The sequence below is a fragment of the Rhinoderma darwinii genome, chromosome 1 (genome assembly GCF_050947455.1).
Source record: "Rhinoderma darwinii isolate aRhiDar2 chromosome 1, aRhiDar2.hap1, whole genome shotgun sequence".
Classification (NCBI taxonomy): domain Eukaryota; kingdom Metazoa; phylum Chordata; class Amphibia; order Anura; family Rhinodermatidae; genus Rhinoderma; species Rhinoderma darwinii.
The window spans coordinates 366,658,714-366,679,966 of NC_134687.1; the positions used below are offsets into that span (position 1 = coordinate 366,658,714).

The 21,253-nt window shown below is 39.9% G+C and overlaps 1 protein-coding gene across 4 annotated transcripts in view; it reads left to right on the forward strand.

The window, feature by feature from the left end:
- Nucleotides 1-21,253, forward strand: part of RFX3 (regulatory factor X3) — a 258,195-nt gene that overhangs the window by 64,654 nt on the left and 172,288 nt on the right. For 3 of the 4 annotated variants that reach the window (XM_075827557.1, XM_075827576.1, XM_075827566.1), the window contains exon 2: nt 17,631-17,724. The exons of the other annotated variant lie outside the window; for it this stretch is intronic. In XM_075827557.1, the coding sequence (XP_075683672.1) occupies nt 17,631-17,724 (94 nt within the window). The remainder of the gene's footprint in view (nt 1-17,630; nt 17,725-21,253) is intronic. 4 annotated transcript variants of the gene reach the window in all.

Sequence of the window (21,253 nt, forward strand, 5' to 3'; positions counted from 1 at the left end):
GGTTACAGAGGAGGAACATAAAAATTATTTATCGTGATTGGAATTGGCTATGCACAGAAACGTTTTGTATAGAACTAGTGTAAGGCATAACTGATGTAGTTTGTGCATTAGTACTGCCTTCTTAAAGGAGATTTATAAGAAATTGTTAGAGCACTAGCTGCTGCTGGGATTTTAACAGAGAAGAAAACATTGTGTCAAGTACATACGACTGGTGTCACTTCTTTCCATAGCTAACATCAAGGAGGCTTTATAGGAAATAATTCATTTAGTGATATTATGTGACTGTATTAGTATAGTTTGTCGGTTAATACCATTTTATAGAGTGAAAACAAAATAGCCAAAAATGCAGTTTTTTAACGATTAATTTGCTTTAATGTTTGACAGGCATGGCTGAGCCTATCAGTTGCCTGTGTCCGACAACCCATGTCATTTAGCAGAGATATTATATCTGTGCAATGTAACACAATGAATGATGGGTTTTGGTTTGTTGACATTTAGTAGATTTGTTCCATTGTGTAAATTTCATCTGTGAGCTAGGAACATATGTATTGCATAAATATCACTGGGTTTAAAAGAACGCAGATACCCAGCCCTCATCCATGAATGGCTATCCCTATAATGGTGAATGATTGCGTCATGCCCATGGCTGCGGGCCGTCAGGCTCACTCACCTCTTGACGGCCGCGGCCATGGATCTGTGAGCGCTGGCCCCCATCTCCTCAGGAGATGCCAGCGCTCGCTTCCGCTACTCTCGGCCGGGTCCCACAGGGTGCGCGCGCGCACGCTCGTGCCCCTCTTAAAGGGCTAGCGCGCGCACCTGAGTTAACGTACCAAATTAGCCCATGAGCACCCTGGACTATAAGAAGGACTCTGCCCCTTTCTGCATTGCCTGAGCTTTGTTGTTGTTACACTAGTCTGTCTTTGCAAATGGTCTCCTAAGTGTTTTTCAGTTCCTAGTGTTTCCCGTTCCTGCTACCTGTAACCTGTATCCCGTGCTTTCCTGGTCAAGTGCCGTATTGAGTTGAAGTCGTGCTGCGCTGAGTACCACGCCTGTCCTGCTGCACCACGCCTAGTGCTGCCTGCTGCCTAGTCCCAGCCGAGCCTGTCTTGCTACGGTCTGTGCTACCACAGGTACACCTACACGAACTATAGACTGTGACCTGTGTCCTGTTGGCCAGCTGCCATACTGTCAAGGCGGTACGGCCCAGTGGGTCCCCGTACCCAACGTGATAGATTGTATGTTTCCAATCTTAGAAATCTATGACTAATGGAGCATTCTGGAGAGACTGTGTACTATTACTATACCTACCCAGTCTGCATGCTAATACAACACTTCTGCTTCTAATACCACATGATTGTGCTCCTGAAATTCACCATAATGTACTGTGAAATTTTTGTATATAACACCACATACCGGCAAGTGTGCAAAAATGTTACTATGTGGCCTGAGAGTTGAGATGGGTCAACTAGAGCCTGCCTGCATACAGAAGCACAAATGGTGATGTTCAGAGTCCACTTTTTAGTAAAAAATTCATTTTTTGGTTTAAAAAGGAAATAAAAAAGGGTTCATTGTTCACTTGTATATTCCTTTTGAATAAATCAATCAAATTATAATGATCTGACATGTTCACAGTCCGATCACTGCTACCTGATACCTGATTAGTTGGACACACATCCAGTGTATATGTACTGTCGAGAGTATACCGAAAATTGTGTGATCGAGAAAAAACGTTCAGTGAGAGGGGATCATGTGGATATCAACAACTGTCAAAAATCTTTCTGATGAACAGACGGTGCACATTCAAACAAATTGAAGGCGAATACATCGCTGGTGCTTCAACTAATGTGTCTGAACACAAAAATGATAATTTCTTAGCGTGAATGGGCTATAACAGCAGATGACCAGTTTGATTGCCATCGCTGTCTAAGGCTGGGTTCACACGACCTATTTTCAGGCGTAAACGAGGCGTATTATGCCTCGATTTACGCCTGAAAATAGGGCTACAATACGTCGGTAAACATCTGCCCATTCATTTGAATGGGTTTGCCGACGTACTGTGCAGACGACCTGTAATTTACGCGTTGTCGTTTTATCAGCTGTCAAATGACGACGCGTAAATTGACTGCCTCGGCAAAGAAGTGCAGGGCACTTCTTTGCAACGTAATTTGAGCCGTTCTTCATTGAACTCAATGAAGAGGAGCTCAAGATTTACGAGCGTCACAGACGCCTCGCATAATACGAGGAGGACCTTTTACGTCTGAAACGACGCAGCTGTTTTCTCCTGAAAACAGTCTGTCTTTTCAGACGTAAATCCTCTCATCGTGTGCACATGCCCTAAGGGAAATAGAAAAACAAGACTCCAGTGGATAAAAGGACGCGAAAATTGGATCAGTGAGTAGTGGTATAACATCGTCTAGTCAGATGAATCCAGATTTATGTGACATTATTCTGATGGGACGGTCTGAATTTAGTGCAAACAGCATGAATCGATAACGGCTGGTAGGGTAATAGTATGGGAATGGTTTCTTGGCCCACCCTGGGTCCTTTGATACCCGTGGACAGACGTTTGAGCAGTAGGGTTACCTAAGCATTGTGGCCGACCAAGTTCATCCCCTTAAGATAGCGGTTTATCCTATGGCCAGGAGGACACTTGAGCGGCAACTGTGAGAAGCTTTCCTGTCCGCATGGGCCAATATTCCTGCAGAGTGATTTCAACACCTAGTGGAATCTATGCCACGACGTATAAAGACAAAAGGAGGTCCAACGTGCTACTAGATGGAGATATATATATGATTTATTTATGATTTTTTTTATACAAATGGAATGGGAATCGTATTACAAGTCTGGTTATGTGCAGCCGTAATATGCCTATGTGCCTTAGACCGAATGGATCTGCTTAGTTCTCATTCTAAATAATAGTTGGCTCTTTTGCGAGTGCTCATTTTCTATAACGATACCACTTTATGTTACACTCATAAGGTAGGCTATGAAATATGATTGTATAAGCATGTTCTCCTAGTTATGACAATTAATAGATTAGTATTATGTGTTATTCAATTACCAGTTCCTGCAGAGAATGTAGGACTAACCAGTTCCTCGCTTAGTAGTAGTCTAATTGTGAACAGTGGCTAATTAACACGTTTGCTGTCATTAGCGGTATAGGATAATTAGCACCTTCTCTTCTGCTGATACTATTAGGTCAATTAACTATAACTTTGGTACAGGTGCTATGGACTAATTATGTTTTTTTTGTCAGAGGTCCTTGGAATCCTTCTCATGTCCTGTCAAACGCTACTTTATGTGAACCCTTCTGTTTACAATGATATTAGTAATTATACTGTCAGATGTGAATTACATGGGGAAGAGGAACAGATGTGGCACATATAGTACCCTCCACCCCGTGAGTGAGTGGGTGAGTGGGGGGGGGGGGGTTAAATATGGCCGCTCAACACAGAATTATCAGGATATGTCCACTGCGCTGTTCATGGTTATTCAGAACATCCAATACGATATATTCCGGAAAGTGAAGTGTAAGGAATGCTGGAAACAGAATGAAAGGCTGAAATGTCAGTCTGCTCTTATGACATTATTAGCCTTGCCAATATGTTCCCATCCACCAATACACACAACAGATTTCTACAGAACAAGTCTGAAAGGCTGTTTTGTAGGAGTAAATGCAGCAGCCCATATATTCAATGAATAACCTTCAGTAAATATTAGGCTTTTATTATCTATCTATAGAACGAGATGACATATTTTGCTGTGCTCAAGGAATGTGTACGCTTCGATCAGTCCCTGTCCTCATTGGGCTCTTAACCTTATTTCACCCCCTGGACCGCACACACACCAATGTCAGAAGCATCCTCTGATGAAAGTCACTAGGAACCCGGATGACAAAACTAGGAAATAGGAACATTTCGTCCTCTTCACATAATGGATAGTTTCAACGAACCTCAGACCGGACCAGTCCACTACCCATATGACGATGAGTATGGAGGTGGCAGCATGCCATCCAATCATGTCGTTTTAGTGGCATAAACACGTACGCAAGCAGCGTTTTGGCTCCAACTAGAGCTTTTTTTCATGCCAAATACCAGATTATCATGATAATTTATTAGTCAGAATCTAACGTGGTCTAATTTTTGCAAGACGGACATGATAGCCAGTGAGCCACCATGCTGGTCATGTTAACTAGTGATATAAAATGACCTCACTCCAGCTGACCACCCTAAGGCCAAATGCACACGATGAGTAATACGGTACCAGTAAAGTAAATTACCTGTGGTGCGTATTTTAAAATCTGCAGCATGTCAATTTATCTTGCGTTTCCGCTTACGAATTGTATCTGACAAGTTTATTTTAAAAAAAAACACACCAAAATCCGCACCTATTTCCACAATAAAATATAATGGCCGCTCCTAAAAACGCATTAAAAAATCGCACAGTTAGGTGCAGATTTTCTGTGGAATTACCTGCAGTTTTAACGTGGATTTTCTGCATCAATTTCTGCAAGTGTGCATGTAGCCTTAAAGGAAACCGTCACCATGCTTTTATACTGAACAGTAATAGTATTCTAAAAATGTCCCTGTATTAAACTTATAACATAGCGCGCACTGTATGTAAATTACCGTATAAGAGTCAACTAGGGGATGCCGCTATCCTGAAGAGTCATACAGTCCGGTCCCTAAACATGCCCTTCCTGACTTGATTGATATTCCACATGAGCTGGCATATGATGACTTATCACGGCCGGTGGAACGTCACTTAAGCCAGGAAGGGCATGTATCGGGACCGGACTACATGACTCTTCAGGATAGCGGCACCACCCAGATCTGTTTTTTTGTTTTATTTATTTCATTTGCAGCCCCTAAGAAAATAATTTCACTTTCCGGATAACTCCTTTAATATTAAAGAGGCTCTGTCACCAGATTTTGCATGTTATGACCATTTTTATATTTATGCAAATGAGGCTTTCTAAAGTACAACTGGGCGTGTTTAAAGTTATGTACAACTGGGCGTGTATTATGTGTGTTACATCTGTGCGTGTTTAAAGTTAAAGTACAACTGGGCGTGTATTATGTTCGTACATCTGGGCGTTTTTACTTGTTTTACTAGCTTGGCGTTGTGTATAGAAGTGTATGATGCTGACGAATCAGCATCATCCACTTCTCTTCACAACGCCCAGCTTCTGGCAGTGCACAGACACACAGCGTGTTCTAGAGAGATCACGCTGTGACATCACTTCCCCAGGTCCTGCATCATGTCGGATGAGCGAGGACACATCGGCACCAGAGGCTACAGTTGATTCTGCAGCAGCATCGGCGTTTGCAGGTAAGTAGCTACATCGATTTACCTGCAAACGCTGATGCTGCTGCTGAATCAACTGTAGTCTCTGGTGCCGATGTGTCCTCGCTCGTCCGACACGATACAGGACCTGGGGCAGGAAGTGACGTCACAGCGTGATCTCTCGAAAACACGCTGTGTGTCTGTGCACTGCCAGAAGCTGGGTGGTAACGAAGAGAAGTGGATGATGCTCATTCGTCAGCATCATATGCTTCGATTCACAACGCCCAGCTAGTAAAAGAAGTAAAAACGCCCAGATGTACGAACATAATACACGCCCAGTTGTACTTTAACTTTAAACACGCCCAGTTGTACTTTAGAAAGCCTCATTTGCATAAATATAAAAATGGTCATAACATGGCCAAAAATGCTCGTTTTAAAAAAAAAACAAAAAACACGTTACTCTTATCTACATTGCAGCGCCGATCTGCTGCAATAGGAGATAGGGGTTGCAAAATCTGGTGACAGAGCCTCTTTAAAGGGCTTGTGTGGGGACCGAAAAGTATTAGCAGTGTACTCCCTGAAGTTTGCGAGTACACTTTCTAATTTACATGCGACTAGAATTTTGTTCCCCTGGCAGTGCTATAGTAATCGATGAAAATCTCATCATCGGCGTGACGGGGGACCGGAATGTATATCCGTGTACTCACATACTGCAGTGTCCCCACCTAACCCCTTTAATGAAAGACTTTTATTCTCATTATCAAATACTTTGGCTCTGATCTTTACATGGTAGATAAAAATGAAGGCTCAAATTGTTTCTAATGCAAACAAAGTATTGTTGATTGTGACATTCAATAAATGGATCTCCGCTAACATGTTCACCCTGAATTGTAGAACCAATTTTTTAATTATTCCAAGCAAAGAGATGGCAAATAATGATGGTAACTAGGCTAATATGTTTAAATCTGTCTCGCTGCGTTTAGCTGGCTGACCTATTACCTTTCCCTGGATGATGGAGAGTAAGTGCGCCTCTTGTTGTCAGGAGCAATGAGCTAATTATTCGTGTGATTTACTGTGGCGGTGCAGAATAAAGCCGCATTATTTATATTCAAAATAGATGTACCAAGTAGCGTTGTGTGTGAAATAAATGACTGTGCCATCCCAGGTTTCTGTGATCATGTTTCTTTAAATTAAAATGACGGTCTGTGGTTTATGTCCCTGAAGCTTGTCAATGGAGTATCGCGATTAACATAACGTGGTATCCGATATTTAGAAATACTACATTCCAGAAGTAGTCGAGTAATCCACATGGAGGAAACCTGGTACAGACTCCGTAGTGATGCGCAGACTTTTGTAAACCATTATGTTTCGCAACAGTTGGGGATAAAATGTCGTTTTGTCTTAAATCGGAGGAAAACAACTTCAGACCACTTATGTAGTGTGTAGTATTCTGAACTATGATATTAAAGGGGTCTTCCAGCCCCTTTATAACATGTTTTAAATAAATTGAATATGGGCTAAAAAGCAATAATTTGAATCCGTGTATTTTTTTTAAAAGTTATTTTTATCCATATGCAGTTTATTAAAAACAAAATAAGGCTGAAAACCCTCATTAGCTTTGAAGCGTACCTCCGTCCAAAAATGTCTATAGTACTGAATCCTAAATTGTAGTAACTATGGACAATGATTCACTTGTGGGCTAAGCTTTGTGATCCCTAAGTTGTTTTTTTGCTACCTTCAGTTTCTAGAAGAGGTAGCTTTCTTGCAATTACCATTGTCAGCCATTTTGGCTCTTATGGGGCTACTTTTTCCGTCACCCGAGCACCTGGATGAATCTGTAGAGCTGTAGTTTTCACCGATACTATTTTGAGGTACATGCAACTTTTTGATCACTTTTTTTTTGGAGAGCCAAGGTGACCAAAAAACTGCAATTTGCATGTTTTATATATAATTTTTTTTACGTCGTTCACTGAGCGGCTTAAAAAACACTATATTGTGATAGTTCTGACTTTTACGGACGCGGCGATACAAGTTATGTTAACTTTCATTTTTTTTAACATTGCTTTAGGGAAAAAATGGGAAAAGGTTTTTTTTTTAACTTTTAATATTTTCTTTTTTTTGGAATGTTATAAATCTTTATTTAACAGGTTTTTTTTACTTTCTTTTATTAGTCCCCCTAGGGGACTTGAAGCAGTGATCGTTGGATATCGTTAGTATATTGGATATCGTTAGTATATCGTTATTCTGACAGTCTCCTCTGAAGCCTTTATTAGGCCCCCAGGCTGCTATAACAACCACTGTAAACGGCCGAACGTGCCGCAGGGGGGTCGCGATGGCGTGTTTGTGGGGGGCGCTCCCCTGATTTTAACCATTTAAATTCCGCGGTCGCAATTGACCATGGCATTTAAGGTGTTAAACGAGCGGAATCAAAGTGATCTTTGATTCCACCGGTTGCAGTTAGGTGTCGGCTATATAACAGTCGTCACCCGCTGGGTATGGAGCATACTCGGCCTGTGAGCCCGCTCCATACTTCCCCTTAACGGCTGCCGCGTACAAGTACGTGACATGTCGTTAAGGGGTTAACAAACAAATTTAGCCATTTTATTTGCACACAAATCTCTAGAGATATTTTTTTTAAGGGGTAGTCTAGGTTTAGAAAAACCTAACTGTTTTTTTACAAAAACAGCACCTCATCTGTCCACAGGTTGTGTGTGGTATTCCAGCTCAGCCTCATTCCATTACAATGGAGCTGAACTGCAATACCAGACACAATATATGGACAGGTGTGGCGCTGTTTTTGGAAGGCACCAGTTTTGCTTTTTTAAACCTGATCAATTTATTTAACTAGAGCTAATTTACCTAAATAATAATTTAAAGATACACTGGCTACTCTTTATTGTGTGTGGTTATATACACCGATCAGCCAAAACATTAAAACCACTGACCTCTAGAGGTCAAGGGGTGAAATATATTAGGCAGCAAGTTAGCAGTCAGTTCTTGAAGTTGATGTGTTGGAAACAGGAAAAATGGGCAAGTGTAAGAATCTGAGCGACTTTGACAAGTTCCAAATTGTGATGTTTAGATGACTGGGTTCCTGGTGTGCAGTGGTTAGTGCCCACCAAAAGTGGATCAAGGAAGGACAACCAATGAACCAACAACAGGCTCATGTGCGTCTAAGGGCCTGTTCATATGGATTTTTTTGCAGGCAGAAAATTCTGCCTGAAAAAATCAGCTCCGGTTTATTTAAAGAGGCTCTGTCACCAGATTTTGCAACCCCTATCTGCTATTGCAGCAGATAGGCGCTGCAATGTAGATTACAGTAACGTTTTTATTTTTAAAAAACGAGCATTTTTGGCCAAGTTATGACCATTTTTGTATTTATGCAAATGAGGCTTGCAAAAGTCCAAGTGGGCGTGTTTAAAGTAAAAGTCCAAGTGGGCGTGTATTATGTGCGTACATCGGGGCGTTTTTACTACTTTTACTAGCTGGGCGTTCTGACGAGAAGTATCATCCTCTTCTCTTCAGAACGCCCAGCTTCTGGCAGTGCACAGACACAGCGTGTTCTCGAGAGATCACGCTGTGTCGTCACTCACTTCCTGCCCCAGGTCCTGCATCGTGTCGGACCAGCGAGGACACATCGGCACCAGAGGCTACAGTTGATTCTGCAGCAGCATCGGCGTTTGCAGGTAAGTCGATGTAGCTACTTACCTGCAAACGCTGATGCTGCTGCAGAATCAACTGTAGCCTCTGGTGCCGATGTGGCCGACACGATGCAGGACCTGGGGCAGGAAGTGAGTGACGTCACAGCGTGATCTCTCGAGAACACGCTGTGTCTGCACTGCCAGAAGCTGGGTGTTAACGAAGAGAAGTGGATGATACTTCTCGTCAGAACGCCCAGCTAGTAAAAGTAGTAAAAACGCCCCGATGTACGCACATAATACACGCCCAGTTGGACTTTTACTTTAAACACGCCCACTTGGACTTTTACTGTAAACACGCCCACTTGGACTTTTGCTAGCCTCATTTGCATAAATACAAAAATGGTCATAACTTGGCCAAAAATGCTAATTTTTTAAAAATAAAAACGTTACTGTAATCTACATTGCAGCGCCGATCTGCTGCAATAGCAGATAGGGGTTGCAAAATCTGGTGACAGAGCCTCTTTAAGTGGTTTTGACACCGTGTTTTGCCGCGTTTTTTTGATCAATTTTTTTTCTATATCTAACCGTGAGTGTTTTTGCAGAAAAACGCGTAAAAAAACGCGTTTATTTCTGTCTCCCATTGATTTCAATGGGGTTCCTGAGGCGTAAAACACCTCAAGATAGGGCATGTCGCTTCTTTTCCCTGCGAGCGTTTTTTTTTTACTCGCGGGAAAAAAAATGCCTCCACCTCCCATTGAAATAAATAGGAGACAATTTCGGGAAAAAACGCGGAAAAAAACCTCTGTGTGAATAGGGCCTAAGGCTTAAAGATTTAAATGTGGAGATAAGACTGTCCACTGCCAAAAGTCCCTACAATGAGCACGTAAGCATCAAAATTGGACCATGGAGCAATGAAGGAACGTGGCCTGGTCTGATAAATCGCGTTTTCTTTTACATCATATGGCCGGGTGCATGTGCGTCACTTACTTGGGGAAGAGATGACGCCAAGATACACTATAGGAAAAGGCGAGCCGGTAGAAGTAGTGTCATGTACTGAGCAATATTCTGCTTGGAAACCTTGGGTACTGGCATTCACATGGCTGTTACTTTAACAAATACCACCTACTTTAAACATTGTTGCCGACCAATACACCCAGTCATGGCAACGTTATTCCCTAATGACCGTGACCACTTTCAGCAGGATAATTCGATAAATTGTTCAGAAATGGTTTGAGGGATGTGACAAAGAGTTCAAGTTATTGACGGCCTCCAAATTCCCCAGATCTCAATCCAATCGAACATCTGTGGGATTAGTCCCCCTGCATAGAATTACGTAGTATTGTGTTTCTATTGCAGTGCGCTAACAGACTTGGTTGTTTCTTACCACATTTATTTGTGTACAATACGATTTTTTCTTTTTTTACGTCATCTGAGTTTCTAGATTTTTTTCTCTTGAATGCAATCTTATTATTTTTTTGCACTTTATGGTAGTTTTTGGGTTATTGGTATATTTTTTTTGTCGATATATCTTGGTCGTGGGGCACTAATATATTTATATTTCTTTGATTATTTGTACTTCCCATCCCTATTTGCCTTATTTGTGCATGCACTGCAGGGGTACCGCCTTATTATAGGGGACCCAGGTTGCTTTTGTGTATTTTAAATGGTTTTAAAGTGCTTGTATGTCTTAATTTATGTCCACTTATAAAGATGTGTCATTTTGATAGTGGGTGTGCACGACTTATTTTATGTGTCATCTTTTTCTTGGTCGCAGAAGATGTGTGTATGACCAGTAAATTATAGTTTGCTCTGTAGCGCAATGTATTTGACAGGTAAAATAGTTAAGTGGTTAAAAATAACCATCTGCACATCTCCGATTGTAGGCATCATTTCTGTCCTTAGTTTGAATAAAAAATGTTTATGAGCAAGTTGGGTCAAGGCCACCGAGGACCAGAAAGTCATTTTTAAATAGAACAATGAAGGCATATAATAAAGGGATGATAGATGTGCATTGTTTGGTTATTTTTGTTTTTACGTCTTTTCTAAATGTTTAATAATATATATAAACAACATTTTTGTTGTAACTTTACTTCATAAAACTTACTGCGCTATTCTAGTCCGTAAAAAAACGATACCTGAGACTAACTTGACGGACTGATTATAGACCAATGGGAGAAAAACATAAGAAAAGATTGTGACGGATCATAAAAAATCCATCATAGATCATGTAAAATGGAATCCATATTAAGCACCCACCCATTGGAGAATATGGCGCACTCTGCACGTTACACAGTGATAGTAAATATACCGTATTGTATTGTATCATAATATTCAAGGGCAACTTCCTCCCGTGGCTTTTTGCATCAAATTGATAACAAAGACCACAATTTAATTGTGCGTTTCATGTCATAATCAAGGCCTAATCCACTTTGGTTATAGGATGTTAAAAGCTAGTCCTGGCCATGGGACACACAGGGGCAGATATATTAACACTGTCTTCAATTTAGACAGCTTGAAACTAGACTAGATTTATTACAGTAGCACGTGGTGTATGATACAGCATGAGACATCTTTAGACACGTTTGTCTAACTTTATGCCAACACTTGGTTAGACCACCTTAAACCTCACCCTATACGCTATGCCAAGCCCCGATTTTCCTCTTAGCCACAACCACATGTTGAGCGAGGCGCAAAAAGTGTCAGAAACAGTTAATAAATGTGGCGCACGGCAAGTGTGCCAGAATTCTGTCTCAATTTCTGCCAGAATTCTCACGCATTTTGAATCTGCCCCTTAGACTTCTCTGGAATTGAAAACACGTACATGAAAAGATATATATGCTATAATAATATGTTATATTTATCTATATATAGCATTAGATCAGGGTTGATAAAACGACGCAAACATTAGGAACCCGCTAGGTTTCTCCAGGAGGAGCCATGCATTTTGTACTGACATAAATGGAAAACAAATTTCAAGGTGCAGTGGCTATCCTATCCGGCTCCTGGAATTTGTCCAGCCCTGCCATAGATTGTGTGGGATTTGTATTGTAAATTAAAGGGGTTTTCTGGTTTATGTAAATAATGTCTAATTAGTATATGAATGAAAATTCTACAACTTTCTAATATACTTTCAATTGATGACCATTATTTTGCTGTCAATGAATGAGAACACTTGTTTACATCCACATAGCTATCCCTGCTCTCAGCTGAGAAGTGGATAAAATTATCAACAGTGTAGGCAAAGCTCTGTGGTCCAAATACAGCACCAGCTGCACAATTTGCTACAATGTAGCAATCTGGAGTCCAGGCTGTTTGCTTTAGGCTATGTTTACATCCAGTTTTTGGCTATATATACGTCCTCATAGGCTTGCTGTTAGGGTATGTTCACACGGCCTATTTACGGACGTAATTCGGGCGTTTTTGCCCCAAATTACGTCCGAAAATAGCGCCTCAATAGCGCTGACAAACATCTGCCCATTGAAAGCAATGGGCAGACGTTTGTCTGTTCACACGAGGCGTAATTTACGCGCCGCTGTCAAAAGACGGCGCGTAAATAGACGCCCGTGTCAAAGAAGTGACCTGTCACTTCTTTGGCCGTAATTGGAGCCGTTATTCATTGACTCCAATGAATAGCAGCGCCAATTACGCCCGTAATTGACGCGGCGTTCAAGCGCCTGCACATGCCGTTACGGCTGATATTACGGGGATGTTTTCAGGCTGAAACATCCCCGTAATTTCAGCCGTTACGGACGCCCTCGTGTGAACATACCCTTAGAGTGACTGTGATGTCACACTTGACAGTTTGAATACATTACACTACCTAGGTAGTGTAATGTATTCTAGCAGCGATCAGAGCTGCAGGTAAAAAACGAAAGTGTAAAAGGGAAAAAAAATATTTCATCAAAATGTTTTAAAAAAGTGTAAAAATATATATTTTTTCCCTATAATAAGTCTCTTATTACAGGAAAAAAATGAAACCGTTAAAAAACAGTACACATATTTGGTATCATCGCGTTCATAACTACGTAGTTCTTAACTATAAAACTATAATGTTATTTTTCCCACACGGTGAACACTGCAAAAGAAATAAACAAAAAATAATGCCAGAATCACTATTCTTTGGTCACCACCCCTCCCAAAATATAGAATAAAAAGTGATAAAAAAGTTGCATGTCCCCCAAAATAGTACCAATAAAAACTACAACCCGTCCTGCAAAAAACAAGCCCTTACACCGCTTTTTTGACTAAAAAATAAAAAAGTTACGACTCTCAGATTATGGTGACACAAAAAATAAATAATTTTATAAAGAAGTGATTTTATTGTGCAAACGCTGCAAAACATAAAAAAAACTATATACATATGGTATCGCCGTAATCGTACCGACCCGCAGAATAAAATAAAACTAATTTTTAGCGCATAATGAACGCCGTAAGAAATAAAGAATTTAAACCGCCAAAATCACAGTTTTTTGGTCACATTAGCTCTAAATAAAATGTAATAAAAAGTGATAAAAAATTTGTATGTACCAATAAAAACTACCGCTCGTCCCGCTAAAAATAAGCCCTCACACCGCTCAATCGACCAAAAAATAAAAACGTTATGGCTCTCAGAATGTGTTAATACAAAAAAAAATTTTTTAACAAATAGTTTTTTCTTTGTAAAGTAGTAAAATCTAAAAAAACTATATACATTTGGTATCACTGCAATCGTATTGATCCACAGAATAAAGTTAAGTTGTCTTTTTTACCGCATAGTGAAAGCGTATTATGCCTCGTTTTACGTCTGAAAATAGGGCTACAATACGTCGGCAAACATCTGCCCATTCATTTGAATGGGTTTGCCGACGTACTGTGCAGACGACCTGTTATTTACGCGTCGTCGTTTGACAGCTGTCAAACAACGACGCGTAAAAATACAGCCTCGTCAAAAGAAGTGCAGGACACTTCTTTGGACGTTTTTGGAGCTGTTTTCTCATAGACTCCAATGAAAACAGCTCCAAAAACGGACGTAAAAAACGCCGCAAAAAATGCGAGTTGGTAAAAAAACGTCTGAAAAGCAGGGTCTGTTTTCCCTTGAAAACAGCTCTGGATTTTCAGACGTTTTTGGTCACTACGTGTGCACATACCCAAAGACGTAAAAACTAAGGGTATGTGCACACGTAGTCAACAAAAACGTCTGAAAATCCAGAGCTGTTTTCAAGGGAAAACAGACCCTGCTTTTCAGACGTTTTTTTACCAACTCGCATTTTTTGCGGCGTTTTTTACGTCCGTTTTTGGAGCTGTTTTCATTGGAGTCTATGAGAAAACAGCTCCAAAAACGTCCAAAGAAGTGTCCTGCACTTCTTTTGCCGAGGCTGTATTTTTACGCGTCGTCGTTTGACAGCTGTCAAACGACGATGCGTAAATGACAGGTCGTCTGCACAGTATGTCGGCAAACCCATTCAAATGAATGGGCAGATGTTTGCCGACGTATTGCAGCCATATTTTCAGACGTAAAACGAGGCATAATACGCCTCGTTTATGTCTGAAATTTGGCCGTGTGAACATACCCTAAACCCAAATAACAATAGAGCAATTCACTGAAGTGATAAATGAGTAAAACTTATAATTTTTATTAAATAACTCTCTAAAAACAGGGGTACAATCACCAATGCTCAAACGCTGATCCCACACTTTTAATCATACTCAATTTGAGGAGGGTTCACAAACGAACCAGCAATTGCAGTATTTGTTTAATACACTTTTTATTAATCACGGTGGGCTGTTTTCACAGTGGTGATTGTGCCCCTGTTTTTAGAGAGTTATTTAATAAAAATGATATGTTTTACTCATTTATCACTTCAGTGAATTTCAATCTTTAGTACTTTGTGGGAGCACAAGTTAACTATCCTAAAATACAGTGAATTATTTACCAAATAACAATGGAGGAATCAGTTTTTTCCAATTTCACCCCGTAAAGAATTTTATTTTCAGTTTCCCAGTACATTATATGGTACTTTAAATGGTGTCAGTAGAAACTACAACTCCTCCCGCAAAAAATAAGCCCTCACACCGCTCTATTCATGGAAAAATAAAAAACTTATGGCTCTTGGAAGGCGGGGAGGGAAAAACTAAAATGTAAAAACAAAAAAGGATCAGTCCTTCGAAGGGTAATTCATTTCTATTAAAAAAAAAACAATTATTACCATATTGGGGTATTGTTATACTCGGGAGAGATTGCGTTACTAATTTTGGGCAGCTTTTTCTCCTTTATCCCTTGTGAAAATGAAAAAAATTCAACATTTTAGTGGACAAAAATGTTGATATTAATTTTCACGGCCTAATTCCACTAAATTCTGCAAAAAACTTGTGTGGTGTAAATGCTCACTATACCCCTAGAAAAATTCCTTGAGGGGTGTAGTTCCCCAAATGGGGTCACTTTTGGCGCGTTTCAACTGTTTTGGTACTTTCAGGGCATTGCAAACGCGACATGGCACTGAAAACCAATCCAGCAGAATCTGCGCTACGAAATCTAAATGGCACTCCTTCCCTTCTGAGCACTGCTGTGGGTTCAAACAGAAGTTTATTACCACATATGAGGTATTTCTGTAATCGGGAGAAGATGCTTTACAAATGTTGTGGTGCATTTTTTTCTTTATTCCTTGTAAATATTACAAATTTCTATGTTTTTTCAGAAAAATAAAAATTCATCTTCACAGACTAACTCCAATAAATATAGCAAAATACCTGTGGGGTCAAAATGCTAACTGTGCTCCTAGATAAATTCCTTGAGGGGTGTAGTTTCCAAAAGGGGGTCACTTTTGGGGAGTTTCCACTGTTTTGGCACCACAAGACCTCTTCAAACCTGACATGGTGCCTAAAATATAATCTAAAAAAAAAGCAGACCCCAAAATCCTGTAGGTGCTCTTTTGCTTCTGAGGCCGGTGTTTCGGTCCATTCGGACGCTAGGGCCACATGTGGGATATTTCTAAAAACTGCAGAACCTGGGCAATAAAAATTAATTGCGTTTCTCTGGTAAAACCTTCTGTGTTCCAGAATTTTATTTATTTCAAATGAATTTTGGCCCAAAAAAAATGAAATTTGTAAATTTCCCCTCTACTTTGCTTTATTTCCTGTGAAATGCCTAAAGGGTTAAGAAACTTTCTGAATGCTGTTTTGAATACTTTGAGGGGTGAAGTTATTTAAATGGGGTGATTTATGTGGACTTTCTAATATATACTGCCCTCAAAACCACTTCAGAACTAAACTAGTACCTGTAAAAATAGCCTTTTGAAATTTTCTTGGAAATGTGAGAAATTGTTGCTAAAGTTTTAAGCCTTGTAACGTCAAAACGAAAATAAAAGGACGTTCAAAAAACAATGCAAACATAAAGTTAGACCTGTGGGAAATGTTAACTAGTGACTATTTTGTGTAGTATTACTATCTGTTTTACAAGCAGATACATTTAAATTTAGAAAAATGCAAACTTTTCTCTAAATTTTGGTGTTTTTCACTACTAAATATTGAATTTCTCAACCAAATTTTTCCACTATCATAAAGTACAATATGTCACGAGAAAACAATCTCAGAATCTCTTGGATAGGTAAAAGCATTCCGGAGTTATTACCACATAAAGTGACACATGTCAGATTTAAAAAAATTGGCTGTGCCACAAGGCCAAAACAGGCTGCGTCCTAAAGGGGTTAAAACCCAAAGGGTTCTGTCGGCTGCCGGTGGTGTCTGTGTTGGAACGGAACCGTTGCGTCGGTACCATCTGCTCCTCTGATGGTTCAGAACAACGGAATGCCCTGACGCAGATGTGAACATAGCCTAACCGTGGCATTCATCCCAATAGGTTATAATGGTAATCCTTTTAAGAGATACATCATGAACTCTAATGACTCTTATCAAGACGTACTGTATCCATTAAACTGATATTATTATAGCTTATGAGTGACCGATACTACTGTTAGGCATCCGTTTAACGCATCTATCGTCCATAGGCTCTAATGGCATCTGTTTAATGGATATCTCTTGAGAAGCTATTAAAAGCTCGTGACATCGCTGTTTAACGGATGACTGTGACGGATGCCATACATCCTGTCATACACAGCCTACCATGTAAAAAAACAGTTTTCTTTTTCTTTTTTTTTTACCGTATACTGACGAATACCAAACAGACGGGGGCCAAAAGGACACTCTTTTGGTGTTTGTCTAATAATGGAGCCCTATGGACACGTTTAGCGTGTATGCCCGGTACTTTCCCAACATACACGCTCAATGACAAAAAAACGTGATGTGACCATGGCCTAGACTGGAAACAGTTGTATTCTCTACTCCGCAGAGAACTGGGCTAGGTTTGTACAATTGCTGCCTCTGAATTCAAACGAGTGTTCTCATTCACTGACAGCAAATATATTGAAAATGGTGAGGGAAACACAAAGAATACTAGAAATTTGTATGACCTTTTTTTTTATATGATGATTAAGCATTATTAATATAAAAGCATAAAAACTCTAAGACAAGGGAAGAGGGTTTTCCTCAGAAGCTTCCAATATGGTACTACTATAATGGTTAGTCCAGTAGTCCAAGCAGGGTAAGTATGTGAAATATGTAACTGTAGCTTGTGTATAGAATTGTTATAATATATTGATATAATATAAATTTTTATGTTTGCGTGATACTGTTAGTGACTCCTCTCCCATACAACTCTGGCACTTTTAGATGCGGCTGAAAAACAATCTAGATGAAGTTACAGCAGCAGGAACATGCCAAGACCATGCCATTGAGACACACAGAAACTGGATGCAGCATGGAGGTGACATGTTCATTTTGAGGAAGGGGTTGGAAGGATGTGAAGTGGGGAGTAAGTGGTTCGCTGGTTATATTCTACCATTGGTCATAAGACGCAATAGAAATATGACTAGGTGGTTGTCTAGACTTCTTTACATTCCAGATTATTGTAGCGGTTTAGAAGGTAGATTTTCTTCCAGGTAAACAGCATTACCATATTAATTACTCTCATGAGTAATAATTAGCATACATTTACATATTCAGATGTAAATGACGCCATAATAACCGCTTCACGGCTACTTGTTTATGAGATGTACAGTATTCGAATGCATTTTTATAAGGCTCTGTGCATGATACGTTTCGGCCCTACGTTTAGCGTGTACGGCAGAAAAGCTTCCAACGTACATGCTAAACGTGTCATAGGGCTCCACTAGCCCGACGGAGGCCAAAAGAGCGTCTTTTGGCTTCTATCTGGCTTGCATACGTGAGTATACCTTTGTTTGTTTTTTTGGGAGAATGGAATAGTGTACTAGACTACTCCATCTCGAATGATCCAGCAAAATCAAGTATACTGCGCCATATATTTTTTGGGGAGTCTATGGGTGACATATGCCACTGTATAGTATACGTCATGGGCTTTTCAATAGACTTTCAGAACATATATGTTAAAAGAATACCATTATAGTCTATGGTCGGTGTTTTCGTTAAAATCATTAACAAGGTATGAGAGTTCATGACGTAAACGCTTAACGTTAACCATTAAACTCGATGCATCCGTCACAGCCTAGGATTAACGTCAGGAGCTTTTCCCGGTATATTCGTTAAGCGTATGCCAAAAACGTGATGTGCACAGAGCCTAACCATATGCTTCTATAAATAGGATATGCAACATATTTAATTGTTAATGCCTGATGGTGGGAATGTAATATGGAGTAAAAGTCAACCATGAAGACGATCTACACACAGAACACAAGTACTCAATAGTGCTACGCATACATACTTCTGAGAACTCCATGAGTAGGTTCACAAAGCTACGCCACCTTCCCTTTACTTACATCTAATGTTATTTTCCAGCACCACCACTATCAATTAAACGATTTTAATTCTATATCTAATGAATTGACAGCAATAAATGGCATATTCGGAATTACAATATGGTAATGGTGCTGAAAGTCTGCCTACAAGACTCCAAATTCTGTAAACCTCCTTTACGCTCTTCCTTCTCCCTATGGTAACCCTTTGTGTGCTTTCGCCTCTTTTCTGACAATTTAGAGAATGTCTTTTTTACAATAGAGTGTTGTGATTGGATAATCCCCTCACAACACATTAGCTTGAGGTTGTATTTTAGCGTCCGTGTGTATGTCATTGTGACCAGGATCAGGGCTATTGAAGACCGTCCGTGTGCAAAAGAGAATTGAAAGGGTAAGTAGGCAATCCCTGCGCTTGCTTATAAATTATGCAAGAGGATAAAAGAAACATAAGATGCAAAGATATATATATCTAAAAAAGTTAAAAAATCAACAGCACCACAAAGTAAAGAGAGCGAGAGTTTCCGATGCACACCACTGGACTAAGGAAGGAAAAGGCAAAACTCCAGATTTTCATGAGATAAAGTGGATCCTTTACACACTACAGAGCCTATCTATCTATCTATCTATCTATCTATCTATCTATCTATCTATCTATCTATCTATCTATCTATCTATCTATCTATCTATCTATCTATCTCATATCTATCTATCTATCTATCTATCTATCTATCTATCTATCTATCTATCTATCTATCTATCTATCTATCTATCTATCTATCTCATATCTATCTATCTATCTATCTATCTATCTATCTATCTATCTATCTATCTATCTATCTATCTATCTATCTATCTATCTATCTATCTATCTATCTATCTATCTATCTATCTGTCTATCTATCTATCTATCTATCTGTCTATCTGTCTATCTGTCTATCTGTCTGTCTGTCTGTCTGTCTGTCTGTCTATCTATCTATCTATCTGTCTGTCTGTCTGTCTGTCTGTCTGTCTGTCTGTCTATATTTAATTTTGCCAATTTCTGTTGTAATATTTAAAAAATAAACAAGCCATAAAACAGTTCACACAGAGTTTTTTGCAGGCAGAAAATTCTGCCTCAAAATTCCCTTTGGAATTTTTAGGCAGATTTTGATCTGCCTGCACGCCGTTTGGTGTGTTTTTCACAGCGTTTTTCGCTTGCGCCCATTGAGCGCCATGGGCAAAAAATGCTGCGAAATAGGCTTTCTCTGCCTCCCATTGGTGTCAATGGGAGGTCAGAGGCGTAAACACCCAAAGACAGGGCATGTCGCTTCTTTGTCCCGCGAGCATTTTTAACCGCTCGCGGGAAAAAAAACTAGTCCGTTTTTTGGCTCGGTTTCCACGTCAAAAAACTTAAATAGCTCAGTGTGAACTGGGCCTTAGGGTCAGTTCACACTGAGTTTTTGGCACTGATTTAGACGCGGAAACCACGTTGTAATCAGCACCAAAAGATTACCAAAATCGTCCCCCGTTAATTTCAATGGGAGGCAGAGGCGTTTTTTTTCCGGAATGCTTATAACCGCTCACAGGGGGAAAAAAACGCGTCATGTCTTTTCTTGCTGTGGTTTCTACCTTTGACCTCCCATTAAAATCAATGGGAGGCAGAAATAACCTGCGGCACTCGTTTCTGAACATTTTTCACTGAATTTTTTGCCCGCGGTCCTTGCATTAGCTTCAATGGCCACGGGCGAAAACACCGCAAAACCGTGGAAAAAGAAGCAAAGGCAGCTCAAAATTTCTGAAGGAATTCTGAGGCAGATTTTTTATGCTTGCAAAAAGTTCTGTGTGAGCAGGGCCTTAGGGGGTCCTGAATTAAAATTGACACTGTTCAAGAGTTACAGCACAACCCAAAGTGTCTCAGTGCTTGAACTGTTGGAATTAATTACCTAACACCGTGTTATGTATATATTGGACTCTGTTCAGACTTTGTTTTATTTTTTTCCTTTTAAGTTTGGTGTTTACGTGGGAAAATGTTCCTGCCATATAGGCAAAACATATGGCTCTAACTGTATGCCATACATTTGAATACATTGCCCATTAACTTCTATTGTAAAATAAAAACATACAATGTGCAATATATATATTATTATTATTATTATTTATTTATTTTTGCAAACTCACCTGTATTGAAATGCGCCAACTACAGTATGCTTTTCAATACAGCGCAGTATGCTTTTCAATACAGCAGGGGAAAAAGGGTATGGCGATGGCTACCGTCCAAATGCATGCCAAAAGGACTCTCTTTTGGCATATGTCAGAGCCCATTATAGGCTTTGGACATTTTTAACGTCTTCAGTGTAGCATTTATATCCATACAATGTGAGAACATAGCCTTATGGAATTTTGTATGTCCACCGGTAGGGATTTGGAAATTGAATTTGTCATTTCTTTCCCTGTATAGCTTGCAGGCTTCATTGTAAGCTCTAATATACAATGCACAGGGCAGCTCAGAGCTCTGCCAGATTCCGATTCCATTCTTTGATGGGT